At 43.5% G+C, this 22,803-nt stretch overlaps 1 protein-coding gene across 1 annotated transcript in view; it reads right to left on the bottom strand.

Moving 5' to 3' along the window:
- NME7 (NME/NM23 family member 7) overlaps positions 1 to 22,803 on the bottom strand; it is a 96,902-nt gene that overhangs the window by 55,429 nt on the left and 18,670 nt on the right. The window contains exons 3-7 of the mRNA XM_054163225.1: positions 20,578 to 20,744; positions 14,157 to 14,267; positions 10,820 to 10,870; positions 6,891 to 7,098; positions 1,728 to 1,833 (exon numbers count right to left, since the gene is read on the bottom strand). Coding sequence (XP_054019200.1) covers positions 1,728 to 1,833; positions 6,891 to 7,098; positions 10,820 to 10,870; positions 14,157 to 14,267; positions 20,578 to 20,744 — 643 coding nt within the window. The remainder of the gene's footprint in view (positions 1 to 1,727; positions 1,834 to 6,890; positions 7,099 to 10,819; positions 10,871 to 14,156; positions 14,268 to 20,577; positions 20,745 to 22,803) is intronic.

A 22,803-nucleotide genomic window follows, 5' to 3' on the forward strand; every position in this document is an offset into this window, starting at 1 on the left:
ATGTGTCAGTGTGCTCTGTCTCCAAGAACAATCTCAGTGCTCTCACACGGCAATATTTATTCTGCACCCAAAGATACTGTTGCAGTGCCAGAGTCAAAATATTTTATTGCACTCACTGCTCCTACATGTGTTCCTGTATGAGTACAGTATGCAAAACTGACAGTATTTTTTGCATGGTAACAGTTGGGCATTAAATATTTCCAATACTCGTGTGGTGAGCTCACAGGGCGTTCTCCAGCACAGAAAGCTTCATGGAATCCAACAAATGCTTTAGGTCTTTGGCTCACTTTCACAGAGTAAAGCCTTGTCTACTTTTCACTGTATTTAGCAAAACAAGGTTCCTGTCAGCACAAATCTCTCTCTGTGAGTAGTTTTAATGTATTGTGTGAGTGGAAGGCTCTGGGGTTGCTTAGCTTGGAGAAGAGGAGGCTCAGGGGAGACCTTATTGCTGTCTACAATCACCTGAAAGGAGGTTGTAGCCAGGTGGGGGTTGGTCTCTCCCCCCAGGCAACCAGCACCTGAACAAGAGGACACAGTCTCAAGTTGCACCAGGGGAGGTTTAGGCTGGGTGTTAGGAAGAAGTTCTTCACAGAAAGAGAGATTGGCCATTGGAATGTGCTGCCCAGGGAGGTGGTGGAGTCACCATCATTGGAGGTGTTTAAGAAGAGACTTGATGGGGTACTTGGTGCCATGGTTTAGTTGATTAGGTGTTGTTGTATGATAGGTTGGACCTGATGATCTCAAAGGTCTTTTCCAACTTGGTTAATTCTGTTCTGTTCGATTGTCTGCAATATGGCCAGGTGCCCTGCATGCACTCTGCCATGAGGATGCTAGCCTCCAGCAGATGAGTGTAGTGGACAGTGGTAAGGTGTCACAGGAAGACTCATCAGATCTCATGTATATATTTACCTTTTTAAATTTTTTTTTCTATTTAATCCCTCCCTTCTTATTTTGAAATTAACAAGTGTCCACATGGAAAGCACAGAATCCACCCTTCAGGGAACTGAACTGCAGAAATAGCAAAGGTACACAAAAGGCAACATCTGCTTAGAATAGAATAGAATAGAATAGAATAGAATAGAATAGAATAGAATAGACCAGGTTGGAAGAGACCTTCAAGATCATCAAGTCCAACCAATCATCCAACACCACCCAACCAACTCAACCATGCAACCAAGCACCCTATCAAGTCTCCTCCTGAACACCTCCAGTGATGGTGACTCCACCACCTCCTCAGGCAGCCCATTCCAATGGGCAATCACTCTCTCTGTGTAAAACTTCCTCCTAACATCCAGCCTAAACCTCCCCTGGCACAGCCTGAGACTGTGTCCTCTTGTTCTGGTGCTGGTTGCCTGGGAGAAGAGATCAACCTCTGCCTGTCCACAACCTCCCTTCAGGTAGTTGTAGACAGCAATAAGGTCACCCCTGAGTCTCCTCTTCTCCAGGCTAAGCAATCCCAGCTCCCTCAGCCTCTCCTCATAGGGCTTGTGTTCCAAGCCCCTCACCAACTTTGTTGCCCTTCTCTGGAAATGCTCCAGCAAGTCAACCTCCTTCCTAAACTGAGGAGCCCAGAACTGGACACAGTACTTTTGCATGTGCTATGAAATACCCTGTGCTAGCCTGTGTGCTCTTGCAGTCTCATTCTCCAAAAAACCCAAAGGCACAGGAATGGCCACGGATACAGTGAAGCACATATTGCTATTACCTCCACTATCTCCATTGCTTACCTTCATTAACTGCATGAGGCTTAATGATGCAGCAAGTGCAGTTTGTGAATTTTGCACTGTTGACTGGTCCACAACCTCCACTGGAGGGAAAGAACAATTCCAGCTCCTGGAAACAATTGTAATTGAGTAAGTTTCAAATTCATCTAGCTGCATGCATCAGCTTTTATCAGCATTAAAAGCATCTGAAGTATCCATAGTTACAGAAGATAAATTTTAATTATAGATTTTTGTGCTACAAATACTTTTCCCTCGTAATATTCTCTCAAATTTATCTTTCTCTCTCTGGCATCATTGCTACAGTCATAAAACCAGGATGTGAATATTTCTGCAATGTCTTTCTTTTCACTGCTGCAATGCAATCCATTTCTATTCAGAGCATTGGAAACGCTGCTGCCACAATCATGTGGCAGAAGTGTTACCAGTTTGGGGAATTCTCTCTCTTTCCTCAGTATCCTTCCCAAGTCCACTCCCATAAACATGTATTTTACCTTCCTTCTTTTAGCATCATCTTTTTTACTCTATGAGAAAAAGCACAAATACCATACATCTCTCAGCATATCTTCTTTCCATATACAAAACTGGTCTCCTCTCAATTTTTTTGAACTTTTTTTTTTACCCTTTGTCTTAAACAGCTAAACTATGTCTGAAATTGTTGACTCGCTCCTCACACCTTACCGACCCGGTTTCTACCTGCTTTTGTCTTACTGAATTGAAGCTGACTAACTCAATTGCTCTCATTTCTGAGATGAATCAAAAGATCCTCTTTGTCTCCAATCACTTCTTTCCTTTCCACCATCACTATTCAGGTATCATATACCTTGGGTCTTAGACCACACTAGGGTGAGTTTCACAGCCAGGCTTCTCTTTCACTGTCCACTGCCAACTTCACACTTTTTCCACAGCATTTATTCATGGATGTTACACAATCTGCCAGTCAACATCAGTCAAATGCTCAAAACACAGATTACATTTCAGACCTACTGCTCAGTAAGAGACTTGATAAATGAGAAATTTCTATTTAAGGGAATTAATAACATTCTGCAAATACTAACAAACCTATCTAATTTTTCCTGTGTATCAGAAGTAGTGCTAAAGGCCATTTCCTGAAACTGTCTCATTGTATTACTGGCTCAGTATAGATAGAATAGACCTAGTTATCTCCCAGGCTTTAATTCATGACACCCTGACAATTCCTGTAATCCGTATTTCAGCAGTGACACAATTCAATCACACAGAATCACAGAATCAACCAGGTTGGAAAGGACCTCAGAGATCATCATGTTCAACCTATTACCTAACAACTCACTGCCTGGGAGAAGAGACCAATCTGCACCTGGCTACAACCTCTTTTCAGGTAGTTGTAGAGAGGCTAAGCAACCCCATCTCCCTCAACCTCTCCTTCATAAGGCTGTGCTCCAGGCCTCTCCCCAGACTCACTGCCCTTCTCTGGACACATTCAAGTATCTCAATGTCCTTCTTACATTGAGGAGCCCAGATCTGGACACATGACTCAAGGTGTGGCCTAACCAGTGCTGTGTACAGGGGCAGAATGACTTCACTGCTCCTGCTGGCCACACTATTTCTGATGCAGGCCAGCGTTCCATTGGCCTTCTTGGCCACCTGGGCACACTGCTGGCTCATGTTCAGCCTGTCAAAGTGCAGAATCCAGCACTTAAGACTTGTTAAATGCCATCCTGTTGGACTCTGCCCATCTGTCCAGCCTCTCAAGGTCCCTCTGCAGAGCCTTCCTACCCTCTAACAGATCCACACCTGCCCCCATGCTCCAAAGCCCTCGTCCCACCCTGTTAACTAATGGCTACTCTAAAAGAAGCAGTCAGTAAAATATTTACAATCACTAACAGACTGTTTTATCCACTAAATGTAAGAAAAAAAGAAGTAACCAACTAATGCTGAAAGACTGGGCTAATGAAATACCAAGCTGCAGCCAAGTGGAGCTTCAAAAGAAAATTATTTCCCTTCCCCTTTATTCCTGATCTCAAAAAAATCCCAAAATTGGCATGCAGAGAAACACTAACTTCAAGTACACCAAAGGCATGCTTCCTCTTGCCATGCTGTCTGCAGGAGAGCAGTACAATCTTCCACTCTAACTGTTCAGTTTACCATACAGTTATTAAACGTGGTTGAAACTTCAGTGTTCCTTCAGGAGACTTTGCTTAGATCCCTGTATCTTGTACTACTTTTTAGCAAAGCTTCTACAAGGTGCATCTAAATAGTTACTATGGCAACTGCTACACAGCCACATAATACTGGGCCTACTAAATGAAAATAAGCATAGGGATTATTAAATTCACAGTTTGGATTGATTTAGTGAAGATTGGTATCAGCAACAACTACAAAAGTTACATAATACTTACTTAACAACAATAAATAATTGGTGTTAAATAGTAAGAGAAGGCCCTAGGGAGACTTTATAGCAGACTTCCAGTACCTGAATGGGAATAGGATAGGATAGGGTAGGATAGAATAGAATAGAATAGAATAGAATAGAATAGAATAGAATAGAATAGACCAGACCAGGTTGGAGGAGACCTTTGAGATCATCAGGTCCAACCCATCATCCAACACCACCTAATCAACCAAACCATGCAACCAAGCACCCCATCAAGTCTCTTCCTAAACACCTCCAGTGATGGTGACTCCACCACCTCCCTGGGCAGCACATTCCAATGGCCAATCACTCTTTCTGTGAAGAACTTCTTGCTAACATCCAGCCTAAACCTCCCCTGGTGCAGCTTGAGACTGTGTCCTCTTGTTCTGGTGCTGGTTGCCTGGGAGAAGAGACCAACCCCCACCTGGACACAACCTCCTTTCAGGTAGTTGTAGAGAGCAATAAGGTTTTCCCTGAGCCTCCTCTTCTCCAGGCTAAGCAACCCCAGCTCCCACAGCCTCTCCTCATAGACCTTGTGCTCCAAACCCCTCCCCAGCTTTGTTGCCCTTCTCTGGACACGCTACAGAAACAGTGGGGAGGGATTTTTTTACAAGGGCCTGTGGTGATAGGACAAGGGGCAGTGGTTTTAAACTAGAACAGGGTAGATTTAGACTGGACATCAGGAAGACATCAGGGTAACAACATCATCCCAGAGTCATAAAATGCCACAGATCAATGAGGCCTTGAAACAGCATTCAATGAAATGCAAAACGAACAAAGAACAAACATCAGCCAAGTCACATTTAAGCTTCTAATCAAAATTTTTATGCTAATAGATGCTCCTTCTGACACTCTCAGTTCAAAAGCTGGCACAGTTGTCATAGTAGTACACAAGAACAAAGAGAAATTTTCACTCTTATGCATGAACACAGTTATTTAACCAGAACTACAAAGACATTTTTATGACTGTAATTCTGTTTCACTGGAGAAGATCAATTTCATCCACACTCTTCTGACTCTACCATCTTCATCATGACTGCCAGTAGCAAAAATACTTCAGGTCTAGCATAGGACTTCTTGTCAAAATCAGTGGAACACAGAGAGGATCCAGCTGCCCAGGCATGGTGCAGACAAGCAAGATGAGTGCTTGGCCAGCAGAAAACCAGCACACTTGATAGTTACCTTGCTGTGCCACACAGCCTAACAGCCTGTCAGAAGCAGCAGGTGACCAATTCTGCCCTTGCCATCAGGATATAACTTCTATGTATATCTTCTGGTATATGGTACCTGGCAACTTACTAGGTTTTCCAGGGCAGGTCTCTCTCCAGATGTGCTATTGCAGCTGTATGAATTTCAACAGAGAATAGGCTATGATCAAGGAAGCAACAACAGGTATCTCTTCCTTGCTGGTCTAAAGCTAAGGTCATAGAATCACAGAATGGTTATAGTTTGAAGGGATCTTAAGGATTATCTAGTTCCAACCTCTCTGCCATGGGCAGGGACACCTCTCTGCATAGGCCAGGTTCTTCAAAGCCTAATCCAGCCCTATCTGAAATACTTCCAGGGATGAGGCACCCAGAACTTCTCTGGGCAATGCATTCCAGTGTCTCACCACCCTCATAGTAAAGAAATTCTTCTTAGTGTCTCATCTAAATGTATCCTGCCCTGGTTTAAAACATTTCCCTTTGTCCTATCACCACAGACCCTTATAAAAAGTCCCTCTCCAGCTTTCCTGTAGGCCCTCTTTACGTACTAGAAGGCTGCTAAAAGGTCTCCCTGGAGCCTTCTTTTCTCCAGGCTAAACAGACTCAACTCGCTCTGCCTGTCCTTGTAGGAGCAGTGCTCCAGCCCTCTGATCATCTTTGTGATCCTGCTCTGGACCCTCTGCAACAGATCTGTATCTTTCTTGTGCTGGGGGCTCATGAACTGGATGCACTACTCCAGGTGGGGTCTCAAAAGAGCAGAGTGGAGGGGCAGAACTACCTCTCTTGACTTGCAGGCCACACCTCTCTTGATGCAGCCCCAGATAGCTTGACTTTCTGGGCTGCCAGTGCATATTGCTGGCTCAGGTCTAGTACCTCATCCACCAGCACAATACCTATCAGTCATGAGGTAAACCTTATTCTTGCCATCATTATCAGCATACCTACCCCACAGCAACACAAACAGTCATCTCAATTCTGCAGAGATGCTAGTAGTATATATAGCCCAGTCCCAGGGCTTTTTCTTAGCACTAAGGAAAAAATACACTGCAAACACAGCAAAAGGGAACCAAACTCCACAAAGCCAAGTCCACTGTATTACCTCTCAAAACACAACACACTACAAAGTGGCCTGTTTTCATAATTAATCATTCTGAACACTAACAGCAGAGAGAAGTAGGCTGCAGGCAGAAGACTAGTGAGGACCATGGAGAAGTACAGATAAGAGAAACACAGGAGGGCACAAAAGGATTTAATTGTTTAATCCCCTTCATTTTATGACCAACATTAGGAGGCTAAAAGTAGGCTGTGCAAACTATGCTATTAACTCAATGTTTGTGCTGCAAAGAAGACATTAAAAATGACCAGGCATGCTCTCCTGATCAAAGTGCCCAAGGTACCCCTTTGTGACAAACAAGATTTCTGGTTTCAGACAATTTATTTTTCCATGCTTAAAAGGATCCATGAAGAATCTAAACTAGTTCTGAGCTGAAGTGGGGGGAAATGAGGCATTCCTGACCCATCTCTTACCAGATAAAGCAAAAAATAAAACTCAAACATTCAAAAACTTACTTGAGCAGCTGAAGCAACAGTATCTGGGCCATGAGCTGCATTTCTTAGGCCATTATGTCCAAAGTTGACTCTGATGCTGTCTGGTCCATCAGTCTGAGCCACTGCAGAGTTTGCTGGCCCCAGCAACGTTTTCCACTTACAAACTGCATCATCTCCCAAGATTTCCATAGCAACAATGGGACCACTTGTTATAAACTGAAGAAGCTCACTGTAAAATGGAAACAGCACATGGTGATCCACAGTACAACTAAAACCAACAACAAAGTATGATCCAGTGAAGGTGCTCAGAACTCAGCTTGGCAAAGCTTTGATCAACCTGATCTGCCTTTGAAGTTGGCTCTGCTTCAAGGAAGAAGTTGGTGTAGGTCATGTGCAGACATTCCCTTCTCATTATGGCTATAGAAAAAGAACCAGATAATACAAATTCACTCCTGCTCCAGTGTAGTATGTTAGATTTCAAAAGAATTTGTAAAAAGATCACCAGTGAAAGAGACCCTGCTAACCACTTGCCTGACAGGAGCAGTTCCTAAGCGTCTCTCTTCTGCACAGCAGGATTTCAGGAGTCTCAAACACAACCTGTGTGTGTTCCCCACTGACATAACTTCAGCACTGCTGTCAGGATGCATTGCTTCATTGGCAGCATGCACTGAAATGCTGCCCTGTGATCTCTGCTGTGTATTTTGCCTACCCAAAACCCAAAGTGGGAAAGAAAGGAGAAGCAAGATCTGGCAGGTTTTTGACTTATGTCCTCAAGGTGTGCCAGGGGAGGTCCAGATTGGATATTAGGAAAAATGTCTTCACAGAAGGGGTTATCATGCATCAGAACAGGCTGCCATGGGAGGTGGTGCAGTCACCATAGAATAGAATAGAATACATAGAATAAACCAGGTTGGAAGAGACCTTCAAGATCATCGCGTCCAACCCATCAACCAATCCAACACCGCCCAAACAACTAACCCACGGCACCAAGCACCCCATCAAGTCTTCTCCTGAAAACCTCCAGTGATGGTGACTCCACCACCTCCCCAGGCAGCCCATTCCAATGTGCAATCACTCTTTCTGTATAGAACTTTTTTCTAACATCCAGCCTGAACCTCCTCTGGCGCAGCCTGAGACTGTGTCCTCTTGTTCTGGTATTGCTTGCCTGGGAGAAGAGACCAACATCCATCTGTCTACAACCTCCCTTCAGGTAGTTGTAGAGAGTAATAAGGTCACCCCTGAGTCTCCTCTTCTCCAGGCTAAGCAACCCCAGCTCCCTCAGCCTCTCCTCGTAGGGCTTGTGTTCCAAACCCCTCACCAACTTTGTTGCCCTTCTCTGGACTCGTTCCAGCAAGTCAACATCCTTCCTAAACTGAGGGGCCCAGAACTGGACACAGTACTCGAGGTGCGGCCTAACCAGTGCAGTGTACAGGGGCAGAATGACCTCCCTGCTCCTGCTGGCCACACTGTTCCTGATGCAGGCCAGAATGCCATTGGCCCTCTTAGCTGCCTGGGCACACTGCAGGCTCATGTTCAGTCTACCGTCGACCAGCACCCCCAGGTCTCTCTCAGCCTGACTGCTCTCCAGCCACTCTGACCCCAGCCTGTAGCACTGCATGGGGTTGCTGTGGCCAATGTGCAGAACCCGGCACTTGGATGTGTTAAATCTCATGCCATTGGACTCTGCCCATCTGCCCAGCCTGTCGAGGTCCCTCTGCAGAGCCTCTCTACCCTCCAGCAGATCAACTCCTGCCCCCAGCTTGGTGTCGTCAGCAAATTTACTGATGATGGACTCGATGCCCTCGTCCAGATCATCAATAAATGGATGTGGTGCTTAAGGACATGGTTTAGTGGTAATGGCTTAGCAGTAACTGCGGGATTGCAAGCTGTGAGTGAGTAGTTGGACTTGATGATCTCAAAGGTCTCTTCCAACCTCAACAGCTCTATGATTCTGAGATAAATTCTGCAAGAGAGAATGGACTTAACCACAAAGCAAATCATCACATGCTGGCTGATTTTAATAGGATGAATCCTGAGTAAGGGAGGGAGATTGCAAGGAGCAGCCTGCCTCCTGCCCTGACCACCTCACTTAGAGAGGAGAAACCCACCCAAAATTGGAAACCCACATGTTCTATTTAAAAACTAAACAGAACAACATTACTATATTTTTGTATCTTTAGAAAACATGCCTATCAACAAGCCTGCCTTTTCACTGTGGAGTCTGGACAGCACCAACAAAGAAGAAAGTTGACTCAGTGCTTTTTATATTACTTTCTATAAACCAAAAGAGCTTTCTCCAATTATACTTGTCATTGACTATGCTTCTCCAACCATATTCTTCCTAGTGATTAGTGGGAAACAAGAGCAGAGAAATCCTGCTAGTTCTTTGCTGAAGGAATGATATGGCTATGGTGATGTTAGGTTGATGGTTGGGTTTGATGATCTTAGAGGCCTTTTCCAACCAAAACCATTCCATGATATTAAAGCTCTGACAAGTTACACAAACATAAAGAAGCTACACACAGAAATGCTGTGAAGAACTCAGTTCTGCTGGTCTGAGACTGCTTGTTTAGGATTCAGTTAAGTGTCTTACACATAGATACACCCAATTTAAAGCAAAAAAAATAAAGCCATTTCTACAGCACTGCTTAGCATGCAGACTAATCCTGAATCTTAAATGATTTCTTAAAAATCAATCCTTTAATATGAAAAAGATCCTTCAGGAAACAAGCAGAATTGCTCTTTTCCCCTACTGTTCACCTGACTTTTACTGACTAGTGAACTTGCCACCAATACCTGAATTTAAAGATGATATGGTGCTAAATACTAATGAGTCACAGATTTCACATCACTGCTTTCAAGATTCTTGTTCTCTTTGCTGTGCAACGCCTTATAACTATTTGTTTCTGAAATTCTGCACAGAAGATGTAGCCAATGGGACTGTAGGACAGGAAACAGGCACATCACAGGAGAAAAAGGCTACAGTTCCTCAGATAGCTACCATTAGTGTAGATAGACATCTGTGAAATAACCCTACAGGCAGAATTCTTGGTCATTTATCAGCATATTCAAGCAGGCTTACTCAGCAAAGAAAAGGCAATTCTCAATTGTCTTCTGATCTCCAACACGGTCAGACACAGCCTGGGGCCACGTCTCCAAGAAGAGCTTGAGTTTGGACCCACAATATATCAGCTGCTGTTGCAGGAGAGCAGCTGGCAGATCCTAATACTCAAGCATTCATAACAGTACTGAAACCAGGCCTTTTGACCAAATCAGGGCCAATCCAGGTTTCAACATGTCTGAAAAACACAAGGCAGAGCTGCACTCTCTTTCTAAAAGAGGCAATCTGACAAGTTCAGAGGGAAGGAAAAAAAGATGTTGGCACTTTCAGGTGAATTAGAAATGATACAATCTCTGGGTCATAACCACCAATTTGGGCAGTGATGGAAAGACCAAAGTTTTTCATGTCAGGTGGAGCAGTCCAGTATCATGGAAGTTTTGTCCAAAGGCAGCAGTACAGCAAACAACTGCCCCATGCACTATCCTTTCAGTTACTTATGATTTGGGTTATTTACTACCAAATCAATTTTCACAGCTAAGTGTTCCACTCCTAATTCTTTATTAGCTGCAAGCTCCACCCTGGTCCTGAAGAAGTTCCTTCCCTTAGCTTTGAAGTTCCACCTTGCCAGGAGCATTTTCACTTCTAAGAGACCAAAGGCATTCCCCTGATTTCAGCAGGCTGTAAAGAGTGTGAGTTAAACACTTGAATAGCTGAAATAAGGATCTGGCCCTGGAGGTAGACAAGCAGGGTGCACACTTTGCAAAGAGCTTCACTCAGCTAAAGAAGCTTCTGATTTTCCCATGGCCTTGCGGCACCAAATACGGTAAATTAATCTTATGCATTAAATAAATGAACTTAATACATGTCAAACTGAAATTGATATACTTACTTATAAAAAGGTTTAGATTGATGGTCTACATAGAAATCAGCTGCTTCTTTTCTGAAAAAGACATAAAAAGAGATGTATAGACACATACACAAGCAGTGTTTCACAGGGCTCAGTTTTGGTGTCAGTCTCATTTAATATCTTTATCAATGATCTGGATGAGGAGATTGTCACCTGTGGGACAGCAACGTGCCCTTGTGGCCAAGAAGGCCAATTGTATCCTGGGGTGCACTAAGAATAGTGTGGCCAGCAGGTCAAGGGAGGTTCTCCTCTGCTCTGCCCTGCTGAGGCCACATACAGAGTATTTATTGTGTCCAATTCTGGGCTCCCCAGTTCAAGAGGGACAGGGAACTACTGGAGAGAGGCCAACAGAAGGCTAAAAGGATAATTAAGGGAGTGGGACATCCCTCTTGGAAATGTGTTTCTACCTGCAGAAACAATCTGCTATTTTTTCTGGTTTCTGTGATTTTGCTCACTTTGAGCAGCACTCTTCCCTGAAAGAAATTACCTGCATGTTTTTCAAAGAGCAGATTCCAAGTATGAACAAAGGCACAGCTCTGCTACCTGCCATGGAACTTTCCACATCTCTCCCATTTGCAGTTCAGATTTAAGCCAAATATTGCCAGAGGAAAGAAATAACCTCAAGAAGAACCTCAGAAGAATTTAATTTCCCTAGCCTGGATAAATATTGGAGCAGCTTTTTTATCAAAATGGCCACCTGCTTACTGGAACTTAACAATTCCTCGTTTGCTGCTTTCAGTTCACTAAAAGCATGAGCATTCAAAGTACTTTCATTGACCATACAGCTCCTATGCTCTTCCCTTCCACTTCATAACTAGGGCAGAAACAGATTTAACAATTATGCTAGTCACAGGAGTTCTTGACATCTCAAACTTCAAACCTACACTCTGCAAATAGCCTCAAGTTTTTGCTTCCATTTCACTATTTCACATGAAAATCCTCTTCTGAGGCTAATTCACCAAATAATTTTGGTAAGCAACTATGAAAAACATTTGCAAATGGATTAAGTATTATAATCCCTGAACACAAAGAAATATTTGAGGTGTCTGGTTTTGAAACAACTTGAGCCCTGCCACTCAGTTATGAATTCCAATTTCAGTAAATATAAAACTGCAGCTGGGCTGTGTGACTTGGTGCCTTTTACAACTTGGTTCCTTTTACATTTCATCTCCCTCATGAGTTCTCTGTTTTTAAAGAATGGAAAACAGTGTTCATCTGGGAACATTAGGCTGAAGTATGATGGGGTGCTTGGTGCCATGGGTTAGTTGTTTAGGTGGTGTTGGATTGGTTGATGGGTTGGACGCGATGATATTGAAGGTCTCTTCCAATCTGGTTTATTCTATGTATTCTATGTATTCAAAGGAGAGGCTAGAGAGCTGCTCTGTCAAAGCAGGTGCCTGCCTTCACTTTTATATCTTGGCTACAATTTTTACAGAAGATATCAATCTACTTAACAGTGATTGCCAGACATATGTCAGTAATGATCCTTCTAAAGAAAGCAGTCTGGAGAAAAGAAGGCTCCAAGGTGACCTAATTGTGGCCTTCCAGTATCTGAAGGGGGCCTACAAGAAGGCTGGGGAGGGACTTCTCAGGATCTCATGTAGTGATAGGACTAGGGGGAATGGAATGAAGCTGGAGGTGGGGACATTCAGGCTGGACATGAGGAGGAAGTTCTTCACCATGAGAGTGGTGAAACCCTGGCATAGGTTGTCCAAGGAGGTGGTTGAGGCCCCCAGTCCCTGGAGGTGTTTAAGAGCAGGCTGGATGAGGCTCTGGCCAGCCTGATCTAGTGTGAGGTGTCCCTGCCCATGGCAGGGGGGTTGGAACTTGATAATCCTTGTGGTCCCTTCCAGCCCTGACCGATACTATGACACTATTAGAACAGAATAGAATAGAATAGAATAGACCAGGTTGGAAGAGACCTTCAAGATCATCGTGTCCAACCCATCAACCAATCCAACCCACCTAATCAACTAACCCATGGCACCAAGCACCCCATCAAGTCTCCTCCCGAAAACCCCCAAGGATGATACCAGTTTGAACAAGCATGCCTGAAGAAATCTAATGATAGACTACCTCAGCAAAGCCATAGTTCTATCATTGAAAAACTGCACAGTCCCAAGAAACATAGCATATAGTATGCAAAGAAACCACAAATACTGGGTGTATTTGAAATAGTGTCTTGAGTATCACAGCCTGATCTTGCTTCTATTAATAATTATTTTCAACTATGCAAGACAAGCAAAAATGTTTATCCAGCAATAGGCAAGGAAAGTTCAAGTCTCAAAGTTTCTTCACTTCAGCATGAGTCAACTCTAAAGCACGTGACTTGGCTCAACAGTTCTTAGGTTCTCAGACAGACATGGAAATGAAAAACCATACAACACACCACTCCAGGATCAAATCTCTCAAACCGCAGGAGAGCAAAACAATACAAAGCCGGCTTGAAAGACACCATGAATCAATCAGCTTAAGAAACTGGAGCTGTTTGAGGAAGGATCTGGGACCACTACCATCAAATATTGCAGCAGGTGAATGTGGAGACAAGGGGAAGTCACATTGTTGTTTTATCAGTATTGAGAAAGCAAAAAACGTTTTGAGGCAGGGGAAATTGCTCCTGACCTCACGCAGATGCCACCAGAACACGCCAAAATGGTACTATGTAAGACAGACACAGCTTTTCTACTCAAAGACACATTGTATATGAAGAGGTTTGACAAAGCAGCAACAGAGTAATAGTGCAGTAACTTTGGGAAAACTACTTTTCTTTCCTCTGCAGCATGCTGCTTTCTTTTTTTTCAACCCTGTGGTTCAATGAGGTAAGTGGAGAACAGTGCAGGTTGCAGGGGAATTAGGAAGATGCACGGGTAAAACTTGGCCAACTGCAACAAAATTAGAGGATCACCTAAGACTTTCAGTCATTAAAAGCAAACAAGTTTGAGTTCTGAGAGCACAAATTAAAACAAACTAACAACTCCATAGACAAAGCTGTTGTAATCAGCAATATGATTTGTAGCAGGAAGCCAGGAGGTGAGGACATACAGACATGCCAATAGCAAACACTGCTGAATTGCTGAAGCTATGGTAGTCATCCTAGATTGATAACAGAGACATTGCATACTTAAATCACTCATACTTTAATATTTTGCTTAACTCTCTACAAGCTTTCAGGAGCCTACATGATTATGAAACTTATGAGTCTACCCTCTCTTACTCACTCGAATGAATTTGATGTGTGGAACACAGAATAGTTTCAGAGAATATTAAACAGCATGAATAACAGTAAGCTACAATAGAGCTAACCTTAAAAATTCCTTACCTTGAAAGCATCATCATTTTGGCCTTAGTTATTGTAAACCCTGCATTAATAATGATATCAATTAATTCTCCAAGCTTAGGCATTGCATCAGGTTTGATCAAAGCCAGGGTTCTGGAAAAAAAAATAGTAGATACAGTCAACACTACTTTCTTTAGAGGTTTTGGTATGCATGTGTAGTTTATATGCAGGGGTGGGAAAGGAAGGGGGGAAAAAATCACATCAAAGAGAAGTTCTGTCACAGTCAGGCATCCTAGTCCCCAGTGTCTCTTCAATTTCCACACTGCTCTTGAATGCCTGCACAAGACATTAGTCTGACAAGAACAAGCTTTGCACATTACAATTTCCTATGCTTTTAACCAAAGTCAGCCCACAGTGCTCCACCAGCAGTTATTTACTGGCTTTTCCCTTCACTCTCAGAGCAAAGAATTTGATCACTTCTCCCTAACTAGTATGCATCTCCATAGCTCCTCACTCTTGGCTCTGAGTTAGACCACAACCAATTTGCTTATGTCTCCCTACACTTGTTCAGGCCCCTTTTTCCCCTGAAGTTAATCATTATACAGATAAAAATGAAGCTGCTAAAATTACCTATTTAAAAATATTACTTAAGTGTGTCTCCTGCATAAAACTTCAAGTGAATGATTGTTTTATTATAACTCTTAAAACATTTGGAGGCCTCAGTGGGAAGAAGGCCCTGTTGTGCTTGGAACAATGCAGACACTTCATGGTATAAAACTGGCACGCCAAATAGCTGTCACTGTTAATAGACACAATAAAAGGTTGGCAGTGGAGGTACTGCAGCTCTTGTACTGACTGACAGCTATATTCTAAGGGATACCAACCCATAAAATCTCTACACTATCCCCCACATCTTTGTTTCCAAGTACATCCTGTCTTCTTGATAATTATCTTTTTACACTGCACATCCCCAAGGCTAGGACTGTTTTATTAGCGTGCTTTGCATAGCACCCAGTGCACCATCAACACCAAACATATCATTAATCAAAAATAACAAGCACAAAAAGAAGGTCCTGTAAAATGGCATTTTCTATTTGTGTTCATCTTGGGGTGAGTCAGCTTCAAATGTGCTCAGCTTACAAATCAACAGATTTATTCGACCCCGCATCTCAAACACTCCATGCCTCTGACAAGCCCAAAGAGCTCTTGCCATCTTTAACACACTTTTATAGAGTGTTTTATTGCAGTACTTCCTTAAATGAAAGGCAAAGAATTGCAATTTTCTGATTTTATATACCAGCACAGCATGGAAAGCAGCCTTGAGGCTAGCAGAAATATACTCAAGCCAGAGCAAATATACTGAGGTTACAGGAGATGGACAAACTTCCATTGCATTCACTTTGAACTTGAAAGTGACCCTAAATTGACAGATGCTTTAGGAACAGGCAGACCTCACAGCAAATCTGGTACTGGGACCAGGAAACATGAAGGGAAAGATCTCAATGTATGTGACATTTCAGACCTCAGAAACAAACAGAAACTTCCTCAAGCGTCAGGAAGCTCACATACACAACCAGTTTAGGCCCAGATCTATTGGGAAACGTGACACAAAAAGCCTGGTGGACTAAGCACGTAACTAGAAACTGCGGCACAGCAGTCAGCCAAGCCTATGCTTCAGTACATTGCAGGGCAAGCTAAAGTTGCTTTAAGCCTATCTTCAGACCAGGGAAGGCCAACCTCTGGCCAACATTCAGCATTCTGCCAGCATACTCCATGGTGCCTACAACCCACAGCCTGTTCCACTCTTCCCCAAGGATTTCACAGCTCCACCTCATTTTGTGACATTATTTATCACCTGACAGTGTGCCATGTGCTCTGAGGCACACCAAGGGGAGCAGTTTTGTGCTTGATCCACACAGTCACATGATGCATGACCTCCATTGTGGCACAAGAGTTTCTCAACTCTGTCATTTACTCAAAGCAGTAAGGATCAAACCACTGGAATGAGATCTCCAGCGCTGTTTGCATTTCCTTGAGGAATACCTTTCTGAATCTATATTATTGCACAGGCTATTTGAGACAAGACTGCTAATGCTAGAAATAAATTGCCCTTGCTTTTCTAATTCCAAGCCTTCTAGTGAAACTGTAATTCCTACCAATAAGTAATGAAATATTGCATTATGAAGCAATTTATGTAGAAGACATTAATACAAACTGCACCAAGCAACTCATAATACTTTTTCTCTAACTCTGATGGATTAACTTCAGCATTTCAGTGTGAGCTTCTCAGAGTGCAGTTGAGAATGCTGAAGACTGTTTCTGAGATTGGATTTTGATTCATGCACCCTATTTTTAGTTTTAATTAGGAATATGTTTCTTGCAGTTTGATATGATGCAGTCTGTGAAGCACACTCTGAAAGTTTTATGTCTAGGAACAAAGAAGAAAGAATGAATATTATGCTCATTTGCTTACATTTTCAGAGGGACTGTAAGGCAGTACTACAGTGAGTACTGAAACAACAGAAGATGGGAAATGATCAAAGGAACAGCACACAATGCACACTGTGGCTATGCTTTCAACATCTACTTATTTCTAATAATAGGACTGCTGCACATACAGTAGCTTACATCTTATAGCGGAAGAAACACTGATTATGTCAATGACTAGAAGCATAAGAATAACTTAATCAAAAAGAAAAGAATTCAAACATATCTGGTTGAGACAGAAGCTTTCTAACACCATTTTCAAAACCACATTGCAAGCAGTCTACTTAGACAGGACGCTCCAGTCGTGCAAATGTTTACCTCAGGTAACAACCACCCAGGATCACAAGTGAAAGAACAGAGAAATGGAAATCCTCCTATGCCAGTGGTTCCTAGAACATGTCTTAAGAGGAAAGGCTGAGAGACCTGGGGCTTTTTATTCTGGAGAAGCCTGAGAGGAAATCTTACTAATGTTTATAAATACCTGCAGGCTGGGTGTCAAGAAGATGGGGCCAGTCTCTTTTCAACCGTGTCCTGTGATAGGACAAGGAAGTTCCACCTCAGCATGAGGAAAAACTCCTTTACTGTGAGGGTGTCAGAGCTCTGGAACAGGCTGCCCAGAGAGGTGGTGGAGCCTCCTTCTCTGGAGACTTTTGAGACCTGTCTGAATGTATTCCTGTGTGACCTGCCCCAGGTGACCCTGCTTTGGCAAGGGGGTTGTACTAGATGATTTCCATGATTCCCAACCCCTATCATTCCATGATTCCTTATGTGATATACTTCAAGTGAGCATATGCTTACTTACCCTTTTTAGTCACTGTTTGTAACCTTATGATACAGCAGGAAAGAAGTAGGGATGAACACCACTCAAATATAGCTGCACTTAAAACTTGTCACAAGACAAGAAAAATAGCTGTAGAAATTGAAGCTCCATAGAACTGTCTTAATTTTAGCCTAATTATAGAGAGGATTTCTGCAGATCTAGGCTCCTTCTACATACCTATTTTGTACCTCATGTACCTAAAGACACATTCACTTGCCTTCCTGAGAAAAAACCAAAGGCTCCCTAATTCCAAACAGTCAAGATGTTTTTAATATATATTCCTCAGTCTCCCTCAAAGGCCTTTGCTGAGCCTGCCTGCACAAATCCTCAGTGACCCAAGAATGTATTTCCCCAATCAAACTAAACTGCTGATAGCCCTGTACAGCACAAGGGTAAGAAAAAGATGGGGAAACATCCTGCCTTATACAGCATCCTTAAATTATTAATACAATTCCAAGTGCAGATTGTTTTAGGAATTATCACATACTGCAGAACCTTGACTGTAATTTAGTAACTGTTGTCAAACCTGCTGGGAAGAGGCCAAAAAGACAAATACCTCATATGCAACTGTTTTGCCCAAGGACTCTGTTAATATGACCCTGTTTACCCAGTGAAAGCTTCTATAAAGAAGCTGGATTTTGAGGATCCCTTGCCTGCTTAACACACCTTTCACTGCGCTCCTTTGGGATATTCTGAATATGCAACACCACTTGCATATCTATGTTATCTTTCAGCCCACATTCCTAAAATGCTTTCCAAACAGCTGAGATGTCATAAATTCCCTTCCTTCCTTTGTAGAGCAGTAGGAAAAATTCACCCCTTCCCAGGACCACTTCATTGACACAAGCATAGTGCTGCTGTATGGACAGCAAATTTCCTTGCCAGAAGAAAATGGGGGTTTATCACAAACTGCATCAGCACCAGGGCTTCTGCTAGTCTAGGCAGAGCAGAAAGTATCCATCTATAAAAAGTTACAGTGATGTAAAATCCACAAAAAAGATAAATGTAATCTACCCAAGGCTCCGCTGAGGAATAGTTAGAATCTTAGACTCATTTGGGTTAGAAAAGACCTCCAAGATCATCAAATCCAACCATTAACAACTCCAAAAAGTCCACTGCTAAGCCATATCCCCAAGCACCACATCTACATGGCTTTTAAACACCTCCAGGGATGGTGACACCACCACCTCCCTGGGAAGCCTGTTCCAATGCAAATTTCCTACTGTCCTGCCTAAACCTCCCCTGCTGCAGCTTGAGGCTATTCCCTCTTGTTCTATCACTAGCTACTTGGGAAAGGTAGAGCAGCCACATATATGGAAGCTTCACTCTGGTCCTCTGGTTTTCTTTACCTCCTTCATTATGTCCAACTCTAACTTGGAGAAAAACTACTTCTGGAAAGATACCAGGTCAGTCATCAACATGGCAATATTGTATGAGGTTAAGACAAAGATGTGTGTTAAAACTTGAAACTCCTCTTGTCTAGTTATGCACAACTGTCCAAAAGGAGTTCAAAATAAGGCCAGTGAGTGGGAGGGAGTAAGAAAGTAGGTGAATAAGACTCATCACAAACCACCTCTAGGAAAGTAGTCTGTGCTCTTTCCAAGAAAAGCTGGAGGAAAATTATCAAAATGTATTAATCTGCAAATTCAGACATTAATTGCACTGTGGTCAAATTTCAATTCTTTGCAAATTAATCTTATTAAGTATCTCCTGATATTTTTGTTCCTGGATGGGCTCTCAAAGTCTTTTCCTGAGCAAGTCTTTCAATCAAAAGGAGATTGAGTCTTCTCTTCATTCATTATAAACAAAATTTGCCTCAACAAGTCTATAGGCTTTAGTGATATTCTCACTCTATACTGAAAAAAAAAATCTCAGAAACAAAATCCTCCATAGTGGGAAAAACAGTAAGAGTGGGAATGGACCTTTCTTTCCTGTTCCTACTAGTTTCAGGTACTACTAAGAGTAGATTGGATTCTTAAGGCACTGGGCTTCTGCATAGATCCCAGAGTCAGAGGTTAGTTAGATCCAGGCCTTTCAAGCATGTAACACATCAGAATCACCCTATCAATTATGCCACAATACAATCTACAAATCACAAGAATCCTACTGCTGCTTGCCCTGGGGAAGTATCAAAGCTGAACAGGACCCCTGCTCTCCTGCACCCCTTGTTCTCTCTCAAAAGACCTAGAGGAAGGAGCAGTTGACAGCCATGGAGAAGCATTTACCATTGGGCAACAGTGGAAGTCATGGGTTTGCCCTAAAGCAGGGGCCACTGTGCTTCTCTCCAGCTATCAGTATGCCAGATCACTTCAAACTGCACACAAACTTGCAGCTTTCTCCACCTCACCCCACAGAATCACAGAATGGCCTAAGTTGGAATAGACCTTAGCAATCATCTACTCCAACCACCCTGCCATGGGCAATGATGCCTCTCTACCACAGCTGGTTGCTCAAGGCTTCATCCAACCTGACCTTGAACACCTCCAGGGATGGGGCATCCACAAAGTCTCTGAGCAATCTATTCCAGAGTCTCACCATCCTCTTAACTGAAGAACTTCTTCAAACTAAATCTACTCTCCCTCACCTTGAAAGCCCTCCTTTTCCTATAGGGAGATAATCTTACATTAGTCCTTCTCCAGCCTTTCTGTAGGTTCCCTTCAGGTACTGGAAGGCAGCTATAAGGTCCTCCCACAAAGTCATCTTCTCTTTAGGCTGAACAAGCCCAACTCCCTCACCCTATCCTCCTAGTAGAGGTGCTCCAGCCCTCTGATCATCCTCGTGGCCCTTCTCTGGACACCTTCTAGCACCTCCAGATCCCTCTTGTACTAGGGGCTCCAGAACTGGAGGCAGTATTCCAGGTGGGGTCTCACCAGAGCTGAGGAGAGGGGGCAAATCACCTCCCTTGACCTGCTGGCCACACTTCTCTTGATGCAGCCCAGGATATGATTGGCTTTCCCAGCTGCAAGTGCACATTGAGAGCTCATGTTGAGCTTCTCCTCCACCAGCACCCCCAAGTCTTTCTCTTCAGGGCTACTCTCAACCCAGCCTGTATTTGTGCCTGGGACTGGCCCAAACAGTAGAGAAAGCCTATCTTATTTCCAGCTGTTTGGAAACCCCCAACTGCAGAGGAAGATTTCAAAAGCCAGGCTTTGTTACCTCTCTCTGCGGCTGCCCAGCTTGCGGGCTGTGTATTGGTCCCCGTAGTCCAAGATGGAAAGGTGACGCGAGAACACAGTGATTTTGTTGCCCACAAACAAATCCTCCAGGTGTAAGCTCTCGTACTTGGTGCGCTTCAGGAAGGTGCGATGGTTCTTCACGTCATACTGCAGAGAAAGGAAGATGCACATTTACAGAGCAGGAAATTCAAGCTCTGGGCAAACGCCAGTTTCACTCGGCTCTGAGAAACTCTCACAGTACTGTGGGACTGAGTCTGAGCAGGGCTTTCATCCTGGAGAAAAGAAGACTCTGAGGAGACCTTATGGAATGGAATGGAATGGAATGGAATGGAATGGAATGGAATGGAATGGAATGGAATGGAATGGAATGGAATGGAATGGAATGGCTCAGACCAGGTTGGAAGAGATCTTCAAGATCATTGAGTCCAACCTATCATCCAACACCACCTAATCAACTAAACCATGGCACCAAGCACCCCATCCAGTCTCTTCTTAAACACCTCCAGTGACGGCAACTCCGCCACCTCCCTGGGGAGCCCATTCCAATGGACAATCACTCTCTCTATGAAGAATTTCTTCCTAACATCCAGCCTAAACCTCCCCTGGCACAGCTTGAGACTGTGTCCTCTTGTTCTGATGCTGGCTGCCTGGGAGAAGAGACCAGCCCCTACCTGTCTACAACCTCCCTTCAGGTAGTTGTAGAGAGCAATAAGGTCGCCCTGAGCCTCCTCTTCTCCAGGCATAGCTGCACTCCAATACCTGAAAGGGACCTACAGAATGGCTGGAGAGGGACTTTTCACAAGGATGTCTATCAACAGGGCAAGGGGAAGTTGAGGGAGAGTAGGTTTAGACTGGATCTGTGGAAGAAGTTCTTCAATATGAGGGTGGCAAGGCTCTGGAATAGGTTGCCCAGAGAGGTGGATGACCCTCAGGTTGTTCATAGAATCAGAGAATCAAAAAAATGGTCTGGGTTAGAAGGGACCTCCAAAGGTCATCTAGTCAAACCCCCTCTGCAGTAAGCAGGGGCATCCTCAACTAGATCAGGCTGCCCAGAGCCCTGTTGAGCCTCAGCTTGATTATCTCCAGGGATGGGGCCCCAACCACCTCCCTGAGCAACCTGTTCCAGTGTTCCACTACCCTCATGGTAAAGAACCTGTTCCTAACATCGAATCTAAATCTACTCTTCTCTAGTTTGAAGCCATTTCCCCTTGTCCTATCACTACAGGCCTTTGTAAACAGTCTCTTTTCATCCTTCTTGCAGGCCCCCTTCAGGTACTGGAAGACTGCTATTAGGTCACCCTGGAGCCCTCTCTTCTCCAGGATGAACAACCCCAGCTCCCTCAGCTTGTCTTTGTAGCAGAGATAGCATAGATGAGGCCTTGATCAACGAGGTCTAGCTGAGAGGTGTCCCTGCCCATAGCAGGGAGGTTGGAACAGACAATCTCTAAGGTCCCCCCCAATCTAGGCCTCCACATTCTATGATCACTAAATTGATTTAATTTCTAATCCTCTGATCTTAGGAAAACTTAGAGGACTAAACAGTTAAAAATGTATTCCATTTAAGTAATAGCAGGCTGACAGCTGTCCACATGCTTTTATCATTTGCTTGTGCCAGTTCAATCTGTGATAAATGGTTCAGGTGCCTAGTGGATACCTCTGCTCAGTCTTACTGAAAGCTTTCCCTAGCAGATCTGTGTTGTTTCACAGACTAATGGCTTGCACCAGGAATGATACACACTCTGGCAGGTCTCCTTCTCAGGGCATTGCTCCAGTGAGACTATGCTTTATTTGACCGCATAAGACTCAGAATTAGGGATGGATGGATGACTGCAGTACTAGGTTGAAATGTACTCACTGCCTAAAGCTGCAAGCTCAAAGGCCTGTCAAGACAGTTCAGCTCTATATCATCATTCCAAGCAGGAAGCAAGACATTAATGTGTAGTTTTCTGGGTGGGCTGGCAAAGACAAAAGGCAACCTGCTGAACAGTTTCTTCACTGCGTATAGATACTAAAGATGCCTTCAGTTTCCTGAGGAAATAGAATCCTATGAAAAGAAGAGTTTTGCTCTCGTTTGGCCAGATTTCCCCTTCTCTGTCTTGAACTACATGTCCTGTCCTCTATTGCAATGGTATATAGACTAGAGTTAAAAGAAAAACAAACAAAAAGAAACAACCTACCATAATTCCCAAACTTTGTGAAGGGAAAA

The sequence above is a fragment of the Dryobates pubescens genome, chromosome 8 (genome assembly GCF_014839835.1).
Source record: "Dryobates pubescens isolate bDryPub1 chromosome 8, bDryPub1.pri, whole genome shotgun sequence".
NCBI lineage: Eukaryota > Metazoa > Chordata > Aves > Piciformes > Picidae > Dryobates > Dryobates pubescens.